This window comes from Leuciscus leuciscus (assembly GCF_965113295.1).
Source record: "Leuciscus leuciscus genome assembly, chromosome: 4".
Taxonomy (NCBI): domain Eukaryota; kingdom Metazoa; phylum Chordata; class Actinopteri; order Cypriniformes; family Leuciscidae; genus Leuciscus; species Leuciscus leuciscus.
In genome coordinates this window covers 7,981,911-8,000,303 of record NC_138728.1, presented here as the reverse complement: position 1 = coordinate 8,000,303, position 18,393 = coordinate 7,981,911, and the positions used below count along the sequence as shown (strand labels likewise).

The 18,393-nt window shown below is 36.3% G+C and overlaps 2 protein-coding genes across 4 annotated transcripts; both read right to left on the bottom strand.

The window, feature by feature from the left end:
- Positions 1-1,069: 1,069 nt before the first annotated feature.
- Positions 1,070-8,424, bottom strand: mapk11 (mitogen-activated protein kinase 11). 2 transcript variants are annotated; one of them, XM_082167009.1, is made up of 12 exons: positions 8,178-8,424; positions 4,817-4,946; positions 4,611-4,669; positions 4,320-4,431; positions 4,141-4,170; positions 3,892-3,939; positions 3,688-3,802; positions 3,393-3,464; positions 2,997-3,076; positions 2,781-2,859; positions 2,318-2,491; positions 1,070-2,104 (listed from the first exon to the last, which is right to left on the bottom strand). In XM_082167009.1, the coding sequence occupies exons 1-12, from the start codon at positions 8,288-8,290 to the stop codon at positions 2,031-2,033; spliced, it is 1,086 nt and encodes a 361-aa protein (XP_082023135.1). In that variant the 5' UTR covers positions 8,291-8,424; the 3' UTR covers positions 1,070-2,030. The 2 variants fall into 2 exon arrangements, with proteins under 2 accessions (XP_082023135.1, XP_082023136.1); XM_082167010.1 differs by having other exon boundaries at positions 8,165-8,389.
- Positions 8,425-9,309: 885 nt separating this feature from the next.
- LOC309497741 (scavenger receptor cysteine-rich domain-containing protein DMBT1) lies at positions 9,310-16,007 on the bottom strand. 2 transcript variants are annotated; one of them, XM_082168041.1, is made up of 11 exons: positions 15,942-16,007; positions 14,911-14,949; positions 14,411-14,752; positions 14,012-14,317; positions 13,613-13,918; positions 13,102-13,401; positions 12,702-13,010; positions 11,629-11,937; positions 11,038-11,157; positions 9,659-10,014; positions 9,310-9,464 (listed from the first exon to the last, which is right to left on the bottom strand). In XM_082168041.1, exons 2-11 carry the CDS (start codon positions 14,942-14,944, stop codon positions 9,459-9,461), a joined length of 2,388 nt encoding a protein of 795 aa, XP_082024167.1. In that variant the 5' UTR covers positions 14,945-14,949; positions 15,942-16,007; the 3' UTR covers positions 9,310-9,458. The 2 variants fall into 2 exon arrangements, with proteins under 2 accessions (XP_082024167.1, XP_082024168.1); XM_082168042.1 differs by lacking the exons at positions 11,038-11,157; positions 11,629-11,937.
- Positions 16,008-18,393: the final 2,386 nt, after the last annotated feature.

The following is an 18,393-nucleotide window of genomic DNA, read 5'->3' as shown; positions in this document are numbered from 1 at the left end:
TTAGTTTTAAAATAACCAACACGTTGATGGGTTTCGGGAAAAGAGTTAGTTTTTATTAAGAGAGTTGGGTGAGGGGCAGGACATGCTGGTGGGACTTTTCGGACTCACAATGGGAGAAAGACACATCCAGTCCCACTGAAACCGTTGAAGGCAGTAACTTTGTTTAAAAGGCATACATGAGACCAGGAGGAGGGTAGGGATAGTAAGGGCAAAGTGCTAATAGGATCAGAACATCTGAACAACATTACAAAAGTGACAAGTACTTTGTCGGTTTGTCCCAAGTACTTTAGTAGCTGTATTTTAAACTAATACACTGTTCTGTGCTGAAGGCAGGGTAGTTGTTGATAGGCTAATGGCCATTTGCACAAAATGTAAATGCGAGAATCCACACCCATTTTACCCATTTAACTATAGATGATGGTAATTAACTAGTTTCATGACATCAACTAGTTGTTGTCATTCAGGATCTTCCGAAACATGTTGAGAACACATTGAGAAATAAGTGTGACGCCAACTTGTTTGACCACTTCCTAAAATGCAGTTTCTTATTTTCCAAAAAACAAGACACATTCATTCTGAGTAAACATCTGCTACGTTTACCCAAATGCTTTTCAAATATTGTGTAATTAATTTTAATAGACAGAAAAAAAAGAAAAAAAACGTCCAGAAGACTGGCTTAAAATTGTTTTCAAAAAAAAAAAAAAACGTATATTAGGCTATATTATATTATATAAATTATATTTTGGCCTACATAAAGAGCTGTTGACCCGGGTCATTTCAAACTTTTTAGGGCCCGAGCACCGATGGTGTGAGGACCCTCTTGGAATTGCTCCGTTTATTTGTCATTATGTTCATATATAAATTATTATAGTTTAAAATTCCTGAATTTATATATATATATTAAATATATATATATATATATATATATATATATATATATATATACAAAACAATATATATTCATGTTTTTTTTTTTTTCACTTTAGAAATGTGCTTTTTTTGTTTTCATGGCAATCAAGCACATTTCTCTCAGTTCCCAATATGATAATGTCACAAATGCAAAAATAAATAAATACATAAAAAATCTTGAATGAGCCTAGAAATAATGTTCTTTATGCAAATTGTATTACTTCTATCTTTTTCATTTTGGGATGAAATATGACCCCTTGACAGTTCTTGGTGGGTTTTGTGAGATTGACCCAAACATACAGTATATGAATATTGACAACTGACTTGTGGAAGCCTATTAAATATTACCATAAATAGCATGAAACTGCCTACTGGCACTTTAAAAAAACTTGAAAATAGACAAACAGTTTGAAACGTTGTTTGTACAGCATATATTAATTTTTTTTAAACAAAACAACTCATTCATATTTTTACCTAACATGTAAATCAGTGCGAAAACACATGATGCGTTTGAGGTATGTTATATTCAAATAGCCTTGCAAATGCAAAATGAGTTAAGACAGATTGTGTAACTGATTTGATTTTATGCAGAGACTTTTGTACACTGATGCATATATAAACTTTTTAAGACACACATCCCACTCCGTCCAATATTGTAAACATATTTTTCTCCAGTGTGGCCTTCTCCTCCTTCTACTTAATTTATTTTGGTCTTGTACGAAAGGTACCCTGCTTTCACCTAAACACCTGTCTCACATCAAATATAAAAAACACTCAAAACTCACAACTCTGCACACACACACACACACACACACACACACACACACACACACACACACACACACACACACACACACACACACACACACACACACACAACATGCACCTTGTAATATTAATACTTTTTTTTATGTTCCAACAATACCAGTCATGTTTTGCTCTTAATTAAATGGGTGTATGAACACACACCCACATACAAGAAGGGCATCATGCCTTGGAAATACATGGTCATTGTCTCTGTTTGGACTGCAGTCTGTTCATTTGTCCATCTATAGTTGGTATGTTTGAAGGACGGACAGTTGCGAGGTTGGTATCTTCCTGGATTGTAGTTCCGCTCAGTTTTATTGTTCAACCTGAAGACTTTCAGTTTTTTTGGGAGGATCTTTGAAATTGTTTACTTCTTCAAACACCAGCTCTGTGGAGGGAGAAAAAGACACTGAATACCATTGTCACTGGACAGCTCTAAAATTTAAGTTAAAATGTGACAATTTTTTAAAAATTGTGTTGATTGTAGATTACAATGTGTCAATTTCAGCAGATCGTGTTTACATTGATTTTCTGAGTGAACAAATCGCTTCAGCGTGGCGGTGTTTAGTGTAACAACATGTAATGTAAGACTCCCTCTCACCTTTCCACTCCTCAAGTGTGCGATCCTTGCTCTCAGGGGTCTGATCGTACGGAGGTGCCTCCGGTTCATCTTCAGGATCGTGGTATTGGGAAAAGTATGGATGGCACAGTGCTTCACTGGCTGAGATCCTCCCGTCACAGTCTAATACCAGCATTTTTTTCAGCAGATCAACCGCTAAAGGAGTAAAACAATTAGAACTTACTAATTCACATCTTTGGTAACATTTTATTTTAAGGTGACGTAATTACACGTTACTAAATGTACTTACTATAGTAATAACAGTAACTAACCCTAAACCTAACCATAACCGCATCTCTATAGTAAGTACATGCACTTAATTAATATTACTCAGTACTTATTTGAGTAAGTACAAAGTAACTACGTCACCTTAAAATAAAGTGTAACCACTTTTGTTTTTTTACTTTATTACAGACTCGATCGTAAAATAACGTGTTAGTCTCACCCAGTGGATTTGCCCCCCTAAATATCTTCCCCAGGTCCTGCTGGGGCATGTGCGGAAGAGACTGGATGTACTTCTGAGCCTGGATGCATAATACAAAAAAATCAAGAGGTTAAACTCTGCTTTGAATTTCAGTTCATCTATCATCCATCAAGAACATGAATGCATTTTTAGTATTTATAAATGAAACCAATAACCAAACTATTGGTCTCTTCTCACATGTTCGGAGGAAATCTTCTTCAAAACGTCAGCTGTGGGAGTGCCTACCATCTCCATGATTCTCTTTAACTGATCAATATCTGAAGAAATTATGTTAAAGATTATACAGATCAGCATCATATCCTGATTTAGATCCACCTAGATGTATTTGTATGAATGCATTGGATGTTAACAGTGAAACCAGGCCTAAAAAAGTCTTCATCCCAAGTTGCCCAACTGAAAGTGAAGTCTGGAATAGAAACCGGATTTCTAGTTCCTTACAGTCAGCTTATAATGTAATTTGAACCACTTAGGCTGCGCTTTCCTCACCTGCCTTACAGGAAGCAAGACTCACTCAAAAACCACACACATACACACTAAGAGACGGTTTAAGTGGCGCTCATGGACGAAGGATACAATCGTTGCCAGGAAACAAAACCTTCCCCTTCAGAAGTTCACCCATGATGCATCCAACGGACCAGATATCCACTGTAAAACAGATATGACCGTACTTAATCAACCAGTTGCACAGAACATAAAGACAGATCTATCTATCTATCTATCTATCTATCTATCTATCTATCTATCTATCTATCTATCTATCTATCTATCTATCTATCTATCTATCTATCTATCTATCTATCTATCTATCTATCTATCTATCTATCTATCTATCTATCTATCACCGCCTATCTAGGTAAGCCCGTTTTACCTGTCTGGTTGTAATGCATCCAGTTGAGCATGATCTCGGGTGCTCTATACCAGCGAGTCGCCACGTAACCCGTCATTTCGTCATCTGTCTGCCTGGCTAATCCAAAATCCAGGATCTGACAGTTTTGATTAAAATAAATTAGAACCAGGGAAATGCATTGTGGTAATGCAGGAGCATGGTGCTTGTAGACTGAGTTTTTCTTACCCTGAGTTCACAATCTTCATTCACCGCTACATTGCTGGGCTTTAAGTCCTGCAGACATGCATACAAATTACAATTGTGAAATTGCATATTGTTAAAATATGAATTATGCCATTGCACGTTGTTAAAACTACTAAAACCAAATATTTTCTATTATACAGTTACTATGGCATACTTTTTTGTAAAGACCCCAGCGGCCTGTAAAGTGGATGCTAAACAAAAACTGTGGAGGAGTAAAGGAAAAGTACTCACTCTGTGGATCAGGCCAGCTGAATGGATGTACTGTTTGTGAGGAGGGAAAAAAGTCAAGCCATGAGAAGATAGGAGAGATAAAGAGAGAGTTTAACGCTGCAATTCATAACTGATCATAACATCTGTTTGCTTCAGTTTATATGTGTGTTTGTTAAAAAAAGAACGCAAAATGTGCTTGCCTTAAGGCCCCGGAGAAGCTGGTAGATGAGGAACTGTACGTGTTCATCTGACAGTCTTTGAAATTTGACAATGTTGTTGAGATCCGCTCCCATCAGGTTGGTCACAAGATAGCTAGAGAGACAGAGTCTTTTTAAATCACTTGCAAATGCAAAAGAATATTGTTTGATAACTGGTCAGCTGCAAGTGCAGATGGTTAATCTAATCAAATAGGCCTTTTTAGCTCCACTGACATCTGATCGCTAGTTTATGTGCTCTCAAATGCAGATAATTGTCACTGGGCAGACACTCACACCTCATTGAATTCTTCAAGAGAAGCTGCTGGGGTGAAAACATCCAGCAGTCCAATAACCTGGATGACAAGAACATTTCAATGAGTGACACACGTGGCTCTAGACTTAAAGAGGATCTCAGAATGGTGTGGTTTGCAGGAATGGACATTTGGGATTTGCTTGCTCCCTTCTGCCCATGTGTTTGCATGTGTTTTCGGAGGACTTACATTCTCGTGCTTCATTTGTTTGAGCAGTCTCAGTTCTCTGTACGTTCTTCTGCTGTGGATGAGAGACTGGAAGGGTCTGGAGAGCTTCTTAACAGCCACTTTCTGACGAAGACGCACATCATATGCTGAGCTAGAGAATGAAAAAGAGTTAGACAATTATTTGATCAAATTTAGAACGAATGTTTTTGCTGAGACAATTGCCATGATAACAGGATTTTTGTTATGACAACATGATTTGTAATTTGACCTTTCATTCAAAATATTACTTCCTCATAGCAGAGGCCCTTATTAGGCTGGCTCTTTATGAAAGCACTCATATGTTCTTTATTTAACCACATGCTCTAGAGAAACATGTCGAACATGAGTGCAAGACTCAGAAGTAATTAAGTACATAGTAAAATGGACATTTGTCTCACCTTTCAGAGGCTCTAGAGTCATATCAGTTGAGACTGATTAGACATGCTAATTATTTTAATGTTTCAGAAGGGCAGCTGAGACATTAGGTGAAAGGGAAGCAAAAGTAATTGCGTCAGTGAATAAAGTAAAAAATTCCTGCTGAAACTCAGTATTTTTTAATGTACTTTAGTATATTAAATAAAATAAATCAAAACATCTGGCAGGTCTATAGAGCTTGATGGAATTCTTCAATATTCATTAATCAAGATGTGAAATGCAGTCCCTGAGTTTTATATATACAAATGAATCATGCAATATGCATTTTATTTTTATTATTTTATTTATCAAATTTATTTTATTATTTTAGTGCCACACTAAAGTCTCTTTTAAAAACTGAATCATGCATCTACGAAGTCATACAATGTATATATATTTATTTTTTATTTTTTTGTTTTCTTTTATTATTTAAGTGCCACACTAAAGTCTCTTTTAAAAACTGAATCATGCATCTACGAATAAGTCATACAATGTATATTTTATTTTATTTTAATTTGTTTTATTTAATTATTTTAGTGCCACACTAAAGTCTCTTTTAAAAACAGAATCATGCATCTACAAATGAATCGTGCAATATAGGCTATGTATTTTTATTTAATTTCATTATTTTGTTTTATGGCCACACTAAAGTCTCTGACTCTGTTAAAGACAAAAGCACCCAACCCCCATTTGGGACGCTCCCATCCCTTGATTCAACCCTTCCACACACCAGGTCTGCCCTGCCCCCTTCCTTTAAAATAAATCAGCTCTGCTGTGAAGAAGTCAAATAATCACACAATAGATAGAGGCTTAACGTGAACAATGCAAATTCACAGCTCATTTGAGTAAGAAAGCGTTAGTGCGTGTGACAGAGTTTCTTGGGGTATAAAATGACAGACATTTAAATAAGGATTTGTGCGGACAGGTCTGAATATTGCACTGTTGGTTTTGCATACTTTATTAAAGCACAATGGGACAAGGCTTATTATTAATAAAATACATAACAATAGCTTAATCAAGCCTCTCATGTCAGATGATACACTGAAATGTCTCTATAATCATATCCCCAGGCTGTTAGAAATAACTGAACCTCAAGTCGACATGGGATCCAATCAGCAACAATTAAATCCTCTGTGTAAAATCCATTGTTAGTGTTGTGCATCTTTTAATACGATAATGAAATAATTAGGTCTCAGGTGGTCTCAGGATGTTGTGGGGCATCTGCATCACTGACAATGAAATGAGCTGCATCCCGTCATTTTTCAGAGCTGGCAAATCTCCCAAACAAATGGGAAAAAAAACCTGGTAATAGCTTCTGAAACAGGATGCCATGTGATGCCCTCAAGCAGTGTTCTCCTCTGCTATTTTTTTCTTCCAGATGCCTTTAGGTTTGGTATATTTGTTAGTTAGCTTCCATTTAACATTGTCAACCGCAATGTCTTTCAGTACACTAATTTCAGCATCTGCCTGAAGCAAACAGGACCTGAAAGCCAGCAGCTTAAAAAAGCCCAAAACAGATGAAGCAACTCTTAATGTGATATATAGTCATTGCAAGTTTAGTTGAGAAATTTTGCTGTATAGATAGAATTCATATGTACAATATTTGTGATATTGTGCCTCTTTAAGCCATTGTGGATTTTCTTTCTGTGATAACTATTGAAGAATACCATAACTGATTTGACTAACTGAGCTCTTGTCGCAACAGTAGCCTGCAGATGTAATGCTGAGCGGAAACGGCAATGCCTGATTACACAACAATTGTGAAACTTGGTTTGATTAAAAAAATAGAAAAGTTGGGAAGAGGAAGAGAAACATGTTCACTTGCAAACTTAATTTAGCATATTATGCGGATGACTATGCAACTATTGTTGGAACTTCAAAAATGACATGGCTGACTTGAGTATAAACTGACTGACATGTTCACAATATTTGCAATTAGTATGGTGAAAATGGGAAGATACTGAAGCCAGAAGCTGCGTCACCATGGCAACCGTTTCAGTCAGTCACAGCACGAGAGAGGCTGGAGGGCTCTAATGTTGCAGTTGAGATGATACAGAGTGCAATGTTGATCTCTCGGAATGAGTGCATTATGGCAGGATGAAATATCTGGATGTTTTCCCATGCAGATGGACATCAGATGCAGATGGGGGTGTGGCACGGGCAAAACTCGATGGTCTCACTTTACCGGAACTGAATAGGCCTAGCATGTTGTCTAACTAGAGCAATATCGTCATATCAGATGGGCATGTTGGAAGGTTGTTTATAACCTAACTAAACAGAATCTGAAGCCTTAGTAATGTGCTCAGTCTGTATATAAATACAATTGATGTGACTACCTGCGAACACCTGTTTTCTTTCAGATCTGCCTTTTTGTTCTTGATGGATTGCCAGATACATAATTCAAGTGTCAGTTCAGCATCACTCCTTTTTTTACTTATCTACAGACACGCCACACAAGTCAGACAGACATTACAGCTCCAGGAATGATTGACACATGTCAGTAAACAAAAGGAGCAGCAGCCTTCATCACATTATAATCAAAATAATATAAACAGCAATGTTAACAAATATCATTTTCAATATTTTCCTGCCAGTGGTTAATTATCATTGTGGGAAAAGTAAGATTATTGTTTTCTCTTAAGATGCATGCCGGATGTTGTTTTTTCAGGCTTTATTCCTGCCTCACCCTCTCCTCTTCTTGGACGCTGAATTACGAATCTTACTATGACGAAGGCTAAGCTAATGAATATTAATTTCTCCACGCTGACGTTGCTTGCTAACTTTCCTGGAGCGCCCAGAGGTAATATTCACAAACCACGCCTTCGACAGCGGTCTGAAGTCGTTTCAGCCAATCATCGGTTGCGTCGTTAATATTCATTAGCCAAACCTTACTCATAGTAGTGTTTGTAAACTCGCCTGCTGGACTCACCATACGGAGCCATATGCCCCCGATCCAACCGGTGTGAGATTCTGGTATCGCTCTGGCACCTCCCAGACAGTCTTGTTTAGTTCTTGCCGGTAGAATCCCGGTCTTGTCGACATATTTTCCGTTTGAAAAGACGCTCTTTATTGCAAAACTGTCGGGAAAAATATTAACGCATCCGCATGGGAGATATGCCTATGTGTGGAGGCAGCCGGCTTTAGTTCCTATTCATCTACTTGCCAGAAATGGGAGGAACCGTCTGTGATGCGTGTCGCTCTGTGTGTGTGTGTGTGTGTGTGTGTGTGTGTGTGTGTGTGAGTGTGAGTGTGAGTGTGTGAGAGAGAGAGAGAGAGAGAGAGAGAGAGAGAGAGAGAGAGAGAGAGAGAGAGAGAGAGAGAGATGGGGAAACCATTATTGTTATTAAAAAAAAACTTACTAGGCTATTATAATTATTATTATTTGCCTATTATTATTATTATTAATTATTATAATAATAATAATACATAACAAATATGCCTATTATCACAACAAATCTTAAAATAATCTTTTACTTCTACAAAATATATACACTACTTTCAGAAAGTCATCTTAACCAAATTATGCTATTTACATAAAAACTGCTCAAGACTTATTTTGAAATAAAGGTTTATTAGCTTTCATCTCAATATAAACTATTACAATTGTATGAATATATTCATAATGCAAATACAGACATTTTGTAATGCAAATAATTTGATAGTTAATAGTACCAATCAAAAATCGTTAGAGAAACATTTCAAAAACATTATTTAAATAGTTATGAATTATGCATGACACTAAAATCTTACTGCAATTAAATACATTTAACAAAGGGAAAGAAAACACATAAATGAAAAACCTTTGAAAGAAATAAGCACAATCCCAAATAATAAACTTATGGGCACACAGAACTAACTTTTACTTTAATAAGCAATATAGATCATAAACTGTATAAACCATGACAAAACGAAGAAAGAAGATTCACATTTCCACGTAGATTCTAATATATATTTAGGCAGCTTTCCATCACCCATGCATAAGGCTGGTTTAAAAATCATTGCATGCATTAATAAAAGATTTAAGAGATAATACAAATAGATAAATGTATTATTTTGTAATGTAAATGTAAGTCCACACCACCAAACAGGGCTGCATTTTAATATAATTTGTTTAAAATCAAAACGAAATTTGCTTATCAAAGCATCATGACTCAATTTCTGTGATCATCAGCAAACGACTCCAAACTTGGAAACAGCTCCGCCTAGTGTTTCATCCCTGATGAGACATGACAAAAGAGAGTTATTTTAGGCTCCGTTCACTCTTAAAGACATGTCTTGTAGAATTTAACCTGTATTGAGCATTCAGTTAAAGATGGACAAAACATAAAATATGAAAACTGTACACACAGCTATTTATGATCAAAAGCACAATAATGCATGCATGCAGTGAAAAAGCCAATAACTACTGACCTGACAAATAAAAGGAAGTTGCTCATGGCAGCAAGCATCCACCCATCCAAACGTGTTCTGTTTGTCTGTAAGAAGTTTTCCACAAAACCTGCTCCCTAGGTCCACTGGAAAGGTTTGATGCCATGATGCATAGTCCACATATGGCCCACCGGTCCACAGCCAGGGCGAACAAGTGAAGAGCATACTCCGTTCAAGCCCGATCCACACTCCATTGGGGATGTCTTTACCCTGCAGCATCTGTGTGATGTACTCTTGTGCTGTGGCATTTAAAATGTGCACCAAAGTCTGGTGGTGAATTCTGCAGTATCCTAGTGCGTCAATCCAGCTTTTTGACTCGTTGATATAGGTAAAGTGATCTGAAATAGACATGAAACTGAATCTCTGTCATTTTATTATGATATTATAATAAGGAAAAATTCATATTTTGTTCTTTGCTAATTATTTAGCCGAATATATTTGTTTCCAGGGCTTGACATTAACTTTTTTGTTCACCAGCCACTGTGGCAAATGGTTTTCCAAAATTACTAGCCACTCTGCATTTTCACTGGCCACAATTTTGGCATCGATGTGGGAAAACTGCCATATAGATATTTGTTTTATATTATCTCATAATTTGGCAGTAGGTATATTAGGCTGCTGTCACTTTAAGACTTGATGCACGAATCCATTATACTGTTACACATGTGTTTTCTTTCTCAACTGTTTACGTTCACTTAACATAACTGACTTTGTTTACACGAATACTCGCCAAGACCGGCATTTTGACATTATTTTGTGTGTATTTAAGCGCAATAATCAGCGAAAAAGAACTCAGTTTACTGAGAGGCGGCTTTATGTGCGCACACTTAGGTGTGAGCACAAAATCTGCAGGAGTGAGTAAAATTATGTGCAGAAATTCAAGCTCTGTAACACCAACAATTTTCATCCGGAGCAAATTAAACGTGTGAGTGAAGGGAGGCGGGTTTGTGTGTCAATATTGGTTGTATATCTATTCTGCAAAAAATGAGTATAGGAAGCATTTCAGATATTTCAGTATCGAAAAATCTATATTTTTGACAACACTACATTGCACTTAGTTTATTATTTCAGATGCCTTTTTAAAAGACTACAAATTACAATTGAAAAATGTACATATTATACATAAAATTCAACCCGCCATAGTGGCTAGTAGGAGTGACATGTGTTATACGCACTGCTGAAATCACCCGCATTTGCCTGGTTGGTGGGTGTTAAAGTCAAGCTCTGTTTGTTTCTATAGTAACTGCTTAGTTTAACACACATCTCAAATATGGTAAAAACATGTTGCAAGATGTTTAAAAATTGCTGGAAAAATGTTGAAAGGTTTGCACATTGCTCAAAAGAGGTAAACTTTCACGTACAAGAGACGAAAGAGTTGTTTCTTAGAGAACTGGTGGCAGAAACAGCAGCTGCAGACTTCACTTCTGTTGTTGAGCTTGTTTTTGGGCTTGTTTTTGCAGTTGTTGAAGATAAATTGTCATCTTTCAAAGACAATAATGATTAATGTTACATTAGTTTGATTTTTAAACAAGGACTAGTAATGTTCTGGATGGTACAGTGTAATACCGGGTTCAGACTACACAATATTTTTTATCTATTACGATAGTCACTGTGTCAGATTATGCAATTTTGACTCCTAAATTCTTGTGTCGTAGACAAAAACATGTCAAACTACACGTTGCTTGCTGACCAGTCATCGCTTGCCATCTTTAACAATGTGTGTGATGTCATTGAGAATGTGGAAATAGCCACTGAAACGTCATGTTAGCTTAATGCTAGTTCCAGTGCTCACCAGGTTGCTGAAGCGCCTCTAAAACGATCACTTCATGAGTATAGATGACCATTGTCATTTACGAATTACCACGACACCCTCGGGCTGCCAAAATCGGACGATATCGTGTAGTCTGAACCTGGCATAAGTGGTCTCATTTTTATTCATGTTTTTGACTCACATTGGCAGATGACACCAGCATCTTTATGATGAGTACAGTTCTCTATGTCCCATCCATGTGATCTACATTTCTTTAGAGTAAGCTCATTCCCATAACAATTTACATTATTCATCCATATTGGTCCTGAGCCGCTCCCAAAAAAAGCACCTTTTTTTGCCTCTGTAGCATCCCCACATCCCATCTCTCTACACACCACTGCAGCATCTAACAGATCCCAGCCATTATCACACACTGTTCCCCATGTTCCATTATGGAAAACCTCCACTCTTCCAGAACAGGAGCTGGAACCATTCTGCAATTTAATTTTGGCTAACAAACAAGCAAGTCAGAAACAGAGTTGACTATAGTCTCATCATAGGACGATCTTGAATATCATTTTAAATATAAAAGAATAGCAGAGTCCACACCGCAACTAACAATAACGGCACAGAGAAACAATATTGTTGGAAAAACTTTCAGAAAAGCCAATCAGAATGAATGAATAAAAATTGACATTTCTTTTTTTGTAATGAACATTGCAGTATTTATTAGAAATGATTTATCCATGCATATTTTTTTTTTATTCATGTGGCCTCGTAATCTTTAATCAAAATAACTTCTCCTCCCTCTAGCAGAAACATCAAGAGACATTTTCTCTTCTCTAATGACGTTTACTGGCACGAGGGCGGGGCAACCTGTCACTCACATGAGATCGACCAATAGCATCCATAACCCTAAACATCCAATCATCCAATCAATTCCCCATGGACAAAATCAAGTAATTTTTTCTTGTTTGAGAAGTCGTTTCACTCAGATATTCATCACAATATGGAAGAAATCGCAACTTCCGTTTCATGCTGACTTTAAAGAGCACTGCAGCGCACGCTTATAGTAAACAGAATGTTATCGTTCTGTTAATAGTTATCATTATAGCTGTCGTTCTTGGTGTGTATGGGCTTTAATAAGACAGACATGATTTTGTTTTTATTCATTTGTTTGTATGTCATTAATATCAACTGTTATGTTAAGAAATGCAGCATTGTTATTTAAGTTTTATATTAGTCAGAAGATATTATAAGACATTATTCACTCACCTCCACAGATAACACCAGCATCTTTTTCATGGCTGCAGTTCTGTTGAACTCTTCCACTTAATACACAGCTCTTCAGTGTAGACTCTGTTCCATTACATCTCACGTTATTCATCCACACTGGCCCTGATCCTTGTCCGAAATAAGCACCACTCTTTGCCTCTGTTGCATTCCCACAGCCCAGTTCTCTACACACCACTGCAGCATCTGACAGATCCCAGCCATCATCACACACTGTTCCCCATATTCCATTGTGGCGCACCTCCACTCTTCCAGAACACGGATGACTGCCATTTCTCAATAAGACAGGAGCTAAAGAAAATAAATTTATTTTTATGTCTATTAAGATGGGTTGATTAGACAATGTCATATTAAAATCATTGTTTAAAGTTTTATGACTCACATTGACAGATGACTCCAGCACCTTTATCATTTCTGCAGGAGTCAATTGCATTTGATCTGCATCTTTTTAAAGTAGATTCACTCCCAATACATTGTACTTTATTCAACCACATTGGCCCTGATCCCTGGCCAAAATAAGCATGACTTGCATCTATAACACTCCCACAGCCCAGTTCTCTACACACCACTGCAGCATCTGACCGATCCCAGCCATCATCACACACTGTTCCCCATGTTCCATTATAGAGAACCTCCACTCGTCCAGAACAGGAGTTGTCTCCATTCACCAACCTGACAGATACTATCCATACAAATAATATAAAGACACAAGTTAGTTTTTGTGCATTTGCCTTAATATTATCTTATTTGAAAAAGAACAATCACACATAGTGTTTGGAAGAACAAGACTGGTTCTGTTTATCTCTCTTGGGTCATTCCTTAAAAAAGGAAAATGTACAATATTAAAACTATAAAAACTATACATTTAAGTTCAGTGATTGTTTTTGACTCACCAGTGCAGATGACTCCAGCATCCTTGAAATGTCCACAGTTATGTATTCCCCATCCACTTGTCCTACAGTTCTTCAGTGAGGTCTCAGTGCCAGTGCAATTTACATCATCCATCCATATCTGTCCTGATCCTTGTCCGAAATAAGCACCACTCTTTGCCTCTATCACATCCCCACAGCCCATCTCTCTACACACCACTGCAGCATCTGACAGACCCCAGTAATCATCACACACTGTTCCCCATGTTCCATTATAGAGAACCTCCACTCGTCCAGAACAGGAGTTGTCACCCATTACCAATCTAACAGCTGTTATCCACACAAATAAGCAAATAAGACAAAATAGTTTTTTCCCCCTAAAATTATTATAATCATTAAATTGTAAGAATGTTTTTAACTCACAGTTGCAGATGACTCCAGCATCGTCATGATGTCCACAGTTATGTATTCCCCATCCATTTGTCCTACAGTTCTTTAGTGAAGTCTCAGTGCCAATGCAGTTTACATCATCCATCCATATCTGTCCTGATCCTTGTCCAAAATAAGCACCACTCTTTGCCTCTATCACATCCCCACAGCCCATCTCTCTACACACCACTGCAGCATCTGACAGATCCCAGCCATCATCACACACTGTTCCCCATGTTCCATTATAGAGAACCTCCACTCGTCCAGAACAGGAGTTGTCACCCATTACCAATCTAACAGCTGTTATCCACACAAATAAGCAAATGAGACAAAATTGTTTTTTTCCCCTAAAATTATTATAATCATTAAATTGTAAGAATGTTTTTGACTCACATTGGCAGATGACTCCAGCATCTTGTTGATGGCTACAGTTGTTTACTCCCCATCCATTTGATGAACAGTTTTTCAGTGTGGATTCATTCCCAGCACATTGAACATCATCCATCCATATCTGTCCTGATCCTTGTCCAAAATAAGCTTCACTCTTTGCCTCTATCACATCCCCACATCCCATCTCTCTACACACCACTGCAGCATCTGACAGATCCCAGTAATCATCACACACTGTTCCCCATGTTCCATTATAGAGAACCTCCACTCTTCCAGAACAGGAGCTGGAACCATTCACCAACCTGATTTCATCTGTACTATTGGCAATTGTATAACCTATACATGCTAAAGAGTCAAAGTTCCAAATTGTTATTTTTTCAATAGGCTATTAAATAGTTTAAAAAAAACTAGAATTCATAGTTCTGGGAAATTTAAGCTTTCACTTTGAAACAAATCTTGGTCACTGGTACATTTTTAGCAATGTGTATTATGAGTTCTCTTACCCAGAAGCAGAAAGAATTGCATGAACCACAGCATAGTGTCTAGAAATATAATAGAAATGATATATTATTCATGTTGAATCATCACACAAAACGTTATTGCTTTGTCTTGTTTTCTAAACTGCTTTCTCAATTAATAAGAATATCAATCTACTGTATTTAATCTATAACATTTTAACACACATTTTACACTGTGTAGACAAGCAACTGAATGCAAATTAAGACCATAATATGTGTGGTTCATTCAAACAGTCATACATGTAAATATGTAACATGATGATTTTAGGTTATACTTTATTCTGATGGTCAACGTTAGACAGTCTACTAACTATAAGTAACTTTGCAACTATGTCAACTAGCAGTCATTAGAGTATTAGTAGACTGTCTGCTTAATATATGCTAACACTTTATTTTGATGGTCACCAACAGACATTCTACTGAATATAAGTATCTTTACTACATGTTAACTTATTCTACTAACCAGAACCCTAACAACATATCCCTAAACTAACAGTCTACTCAAATTTTTTTTTTATGATTTCTAATCAAAATTATAGTTTGTAGAATGTCTAAAGTGGACCATCAAAATAAAGTGTAACTTGATTTTATCCTGTATCAATAATAGCATAATCAGGTAATGTTGAATATCAGAAAACATGACGTCAAATCCAAAAAGTTAAATCTATGACTTATGCTCTTAAAAATAAAGGTTTCATGAAGAACCTTTAACTAATTTGTGAGTTAGGAAATGAATGTTACAGACAAAAAAATGATACATTTTAAATAATTGCTGTTTATTCTAAATATTTATTATGAGACAATTGTCTAATTGAGTGTTTCTAATTGTATTGTCATATTGTAATCGAATATACAGTACAGTACACTGTGTATATTGTCCAAAGTAAAGACATTTTAACAATAACCCCTCTAATATATTATCTATATGAGCATAGCCAGCTATATTAAATATATCACAAAATAAAAAAAACAAGTAATTAAATGTGCAAACATATCAAATATGATGTTATTAATACCTGCTAAATGGTTCTCTTCTTCATCTTAGATTGAGCCGGTCTTTTTGAAAAGTGCTGTCGACATGGATATGTTTTATCAGCTGATTTAAAAAAACAAAAAATTTGTTAAACAAAATTGTATCCATTGAAACGCACCCCATAAAATCAAGATACAGCAGTTTGCATGATGTATTTCCTATTTTGTTTAGAAGATAAGATCAAACAATGAGCCTGTGTCTATGGGAGTTTTTTTTACTTTGGAAAGTCATTACCATACAGCAGTATTGGGGAAATGATTCACTTCTAAAGTAAACAAACTGCATTTTAATGCTGCATTTTGTGACCAAAATCAACAAGTCAAAACTTTTGTTTCTATTTTTACAAATAAAGTAGTACTGCTGTTTACTTACAGGTTTTTATCCTTTGGATGCCATCGTTTTATTTCATCACCCAATGAAGAAATGGAGAATCATTGTAAGATTTATTGGTGTTTAGCAGAAAATGTTTTGCCGAAAGCTTTGAAATAGCAGTTGTATTTCAGACTATTTCAGTTGATGGAGCTAACAAAGTTGATGTTGAACATTTATCTTTAAATTAATTATTAAGAAAGAGACTCAATTTAAATAAATACCACTATACAGATTAAATGTAAATGTGATGTCACCACCTGAATTTTTCAGAATTTTAATTGGTTGTAGAATGCAGTTGTCAATCAACTGTGTGTTCAAAAAGGAAGTGTATGTTGTCAAGAGGAGAATGAGTTGCTTTATAATTTATAGATTTGTTAATGGTTTTGTATAAAATACAATATCGTTGTGTATCGATGATGAAATGAGCACTGTGTGTGTGTGTGTGTGTGTGTGTGTGTGTGTGTGTGTGTGTGTGTGTGTGTGTGTGTGTGTGTGTGTGTGTGTGTGTCATCCTGTTCGCCTGTTATTTGGACTATTGTATGTAAAGTCCATCATTTTGATCTGTTTACCTCAACTACCCGTGACACTTCTTTAGCTCATGTCTGACCAACATTGCCTCCTGAAGTCTTATCCATTATCCTCAAACCTTGACAATACCGCCATAACTGATTGGTGATAAAAAGCAAATAAAATATTGAAGCAATACAACACATACTTTTTGCCATATATTTATTTATGATATAATGCATAGTATAATGCATCTCTCTACACACCACTGCAGCATCTGACAGATCCCAGCCATCATCACACACTGTTCCCCACTGTCTATGGTGGAAAACCTCCTCTCTTCCAGAATAGGAGTGACTGCCATTCACCAACCTGACAGCTATTATCCATATAAATTATATAATTTTTTAACCATATATTTGTGTACCTTCTTATATTTAAATTACTTTGCCACGCGGAAAGACTGTAACACGCAGAGACCTTCACCCGTTCTGGCGGAAACCCCCATTTGGACCGATAAACGGGCTTAGATGTTTTGTTTATCAAATGTGGATGCCAGTGTCATTTACTGGGTGCAGAAAAAAATGCACACAATTAAATGTAAATTCACATTTATATGAATCTGTTTCGGATGACAGTACGCAGTCAGTATAACTGTCACACGTCATCTTCACTTTTCAAACAGACTAACTCAATCCTAGATAAAGAGGAAAATCACAGACGGCCATCTAACCAGGTACTACCTTATCATCAGTGTTTTTCATGTACTTTTGCATTCATGTAATGGGCTGTTTCAATATTTTTTGTCTTACATGTATACTGACAGTCCACACATAATTACTGTCCATCATATGAAATTCAAAAAATAGATTGGCTACAGTGTCATTTCACAGTGTCTTTGTTACAGGTTGCATGTGCTTGCTCCAGTAATAACAGTCAATTATGCATAATAAACTAACCCTAAACCAAACCCTAATCTTAACCCTATCCCCTGTTTTCACAGATAAGGTTTAAGGTAGTCCGAGACTAAAATGCATGTTTGAGCTGTTTTAACTGAAAGCAACTTCCACTGGCATATCTTAAAATATGTCAGTGCCATTGTTTTGTCTCAAGATGCATATCAGTAATGTTTTTTTCTAAGGCACATTTATAAAAGCTACTTGAATGTCCTAATTGAACTAAGGCCTAATCCTGGCTTAATCTAAGCCCTTTCTGTGAAACCGGGCCTAAGTACATGTTGTTAATTAATATTACTCGGAGTACTTAAATGAATTACACTGTAACAATAAAGGCACTTTAAAATAAAGTGTAACCACTAAATGTAACTGTAAACATTGCATTTGTGTGATACATTATTATTATTTATAGTATTACAAGATGCTTAAACATTCAGATTCTTTCATGCTTTCATTCATTATTGCTGATATTTAAGAACCACATTACCCAATGTGAAATATATTTACAGCAATGTTGTGGTCTGTGCAACTCTTTCTGCTTCTGGGTAAGGAGACCAACATACTGACATAAAAAACATAGCCTCATTAAGAGCTAATAGA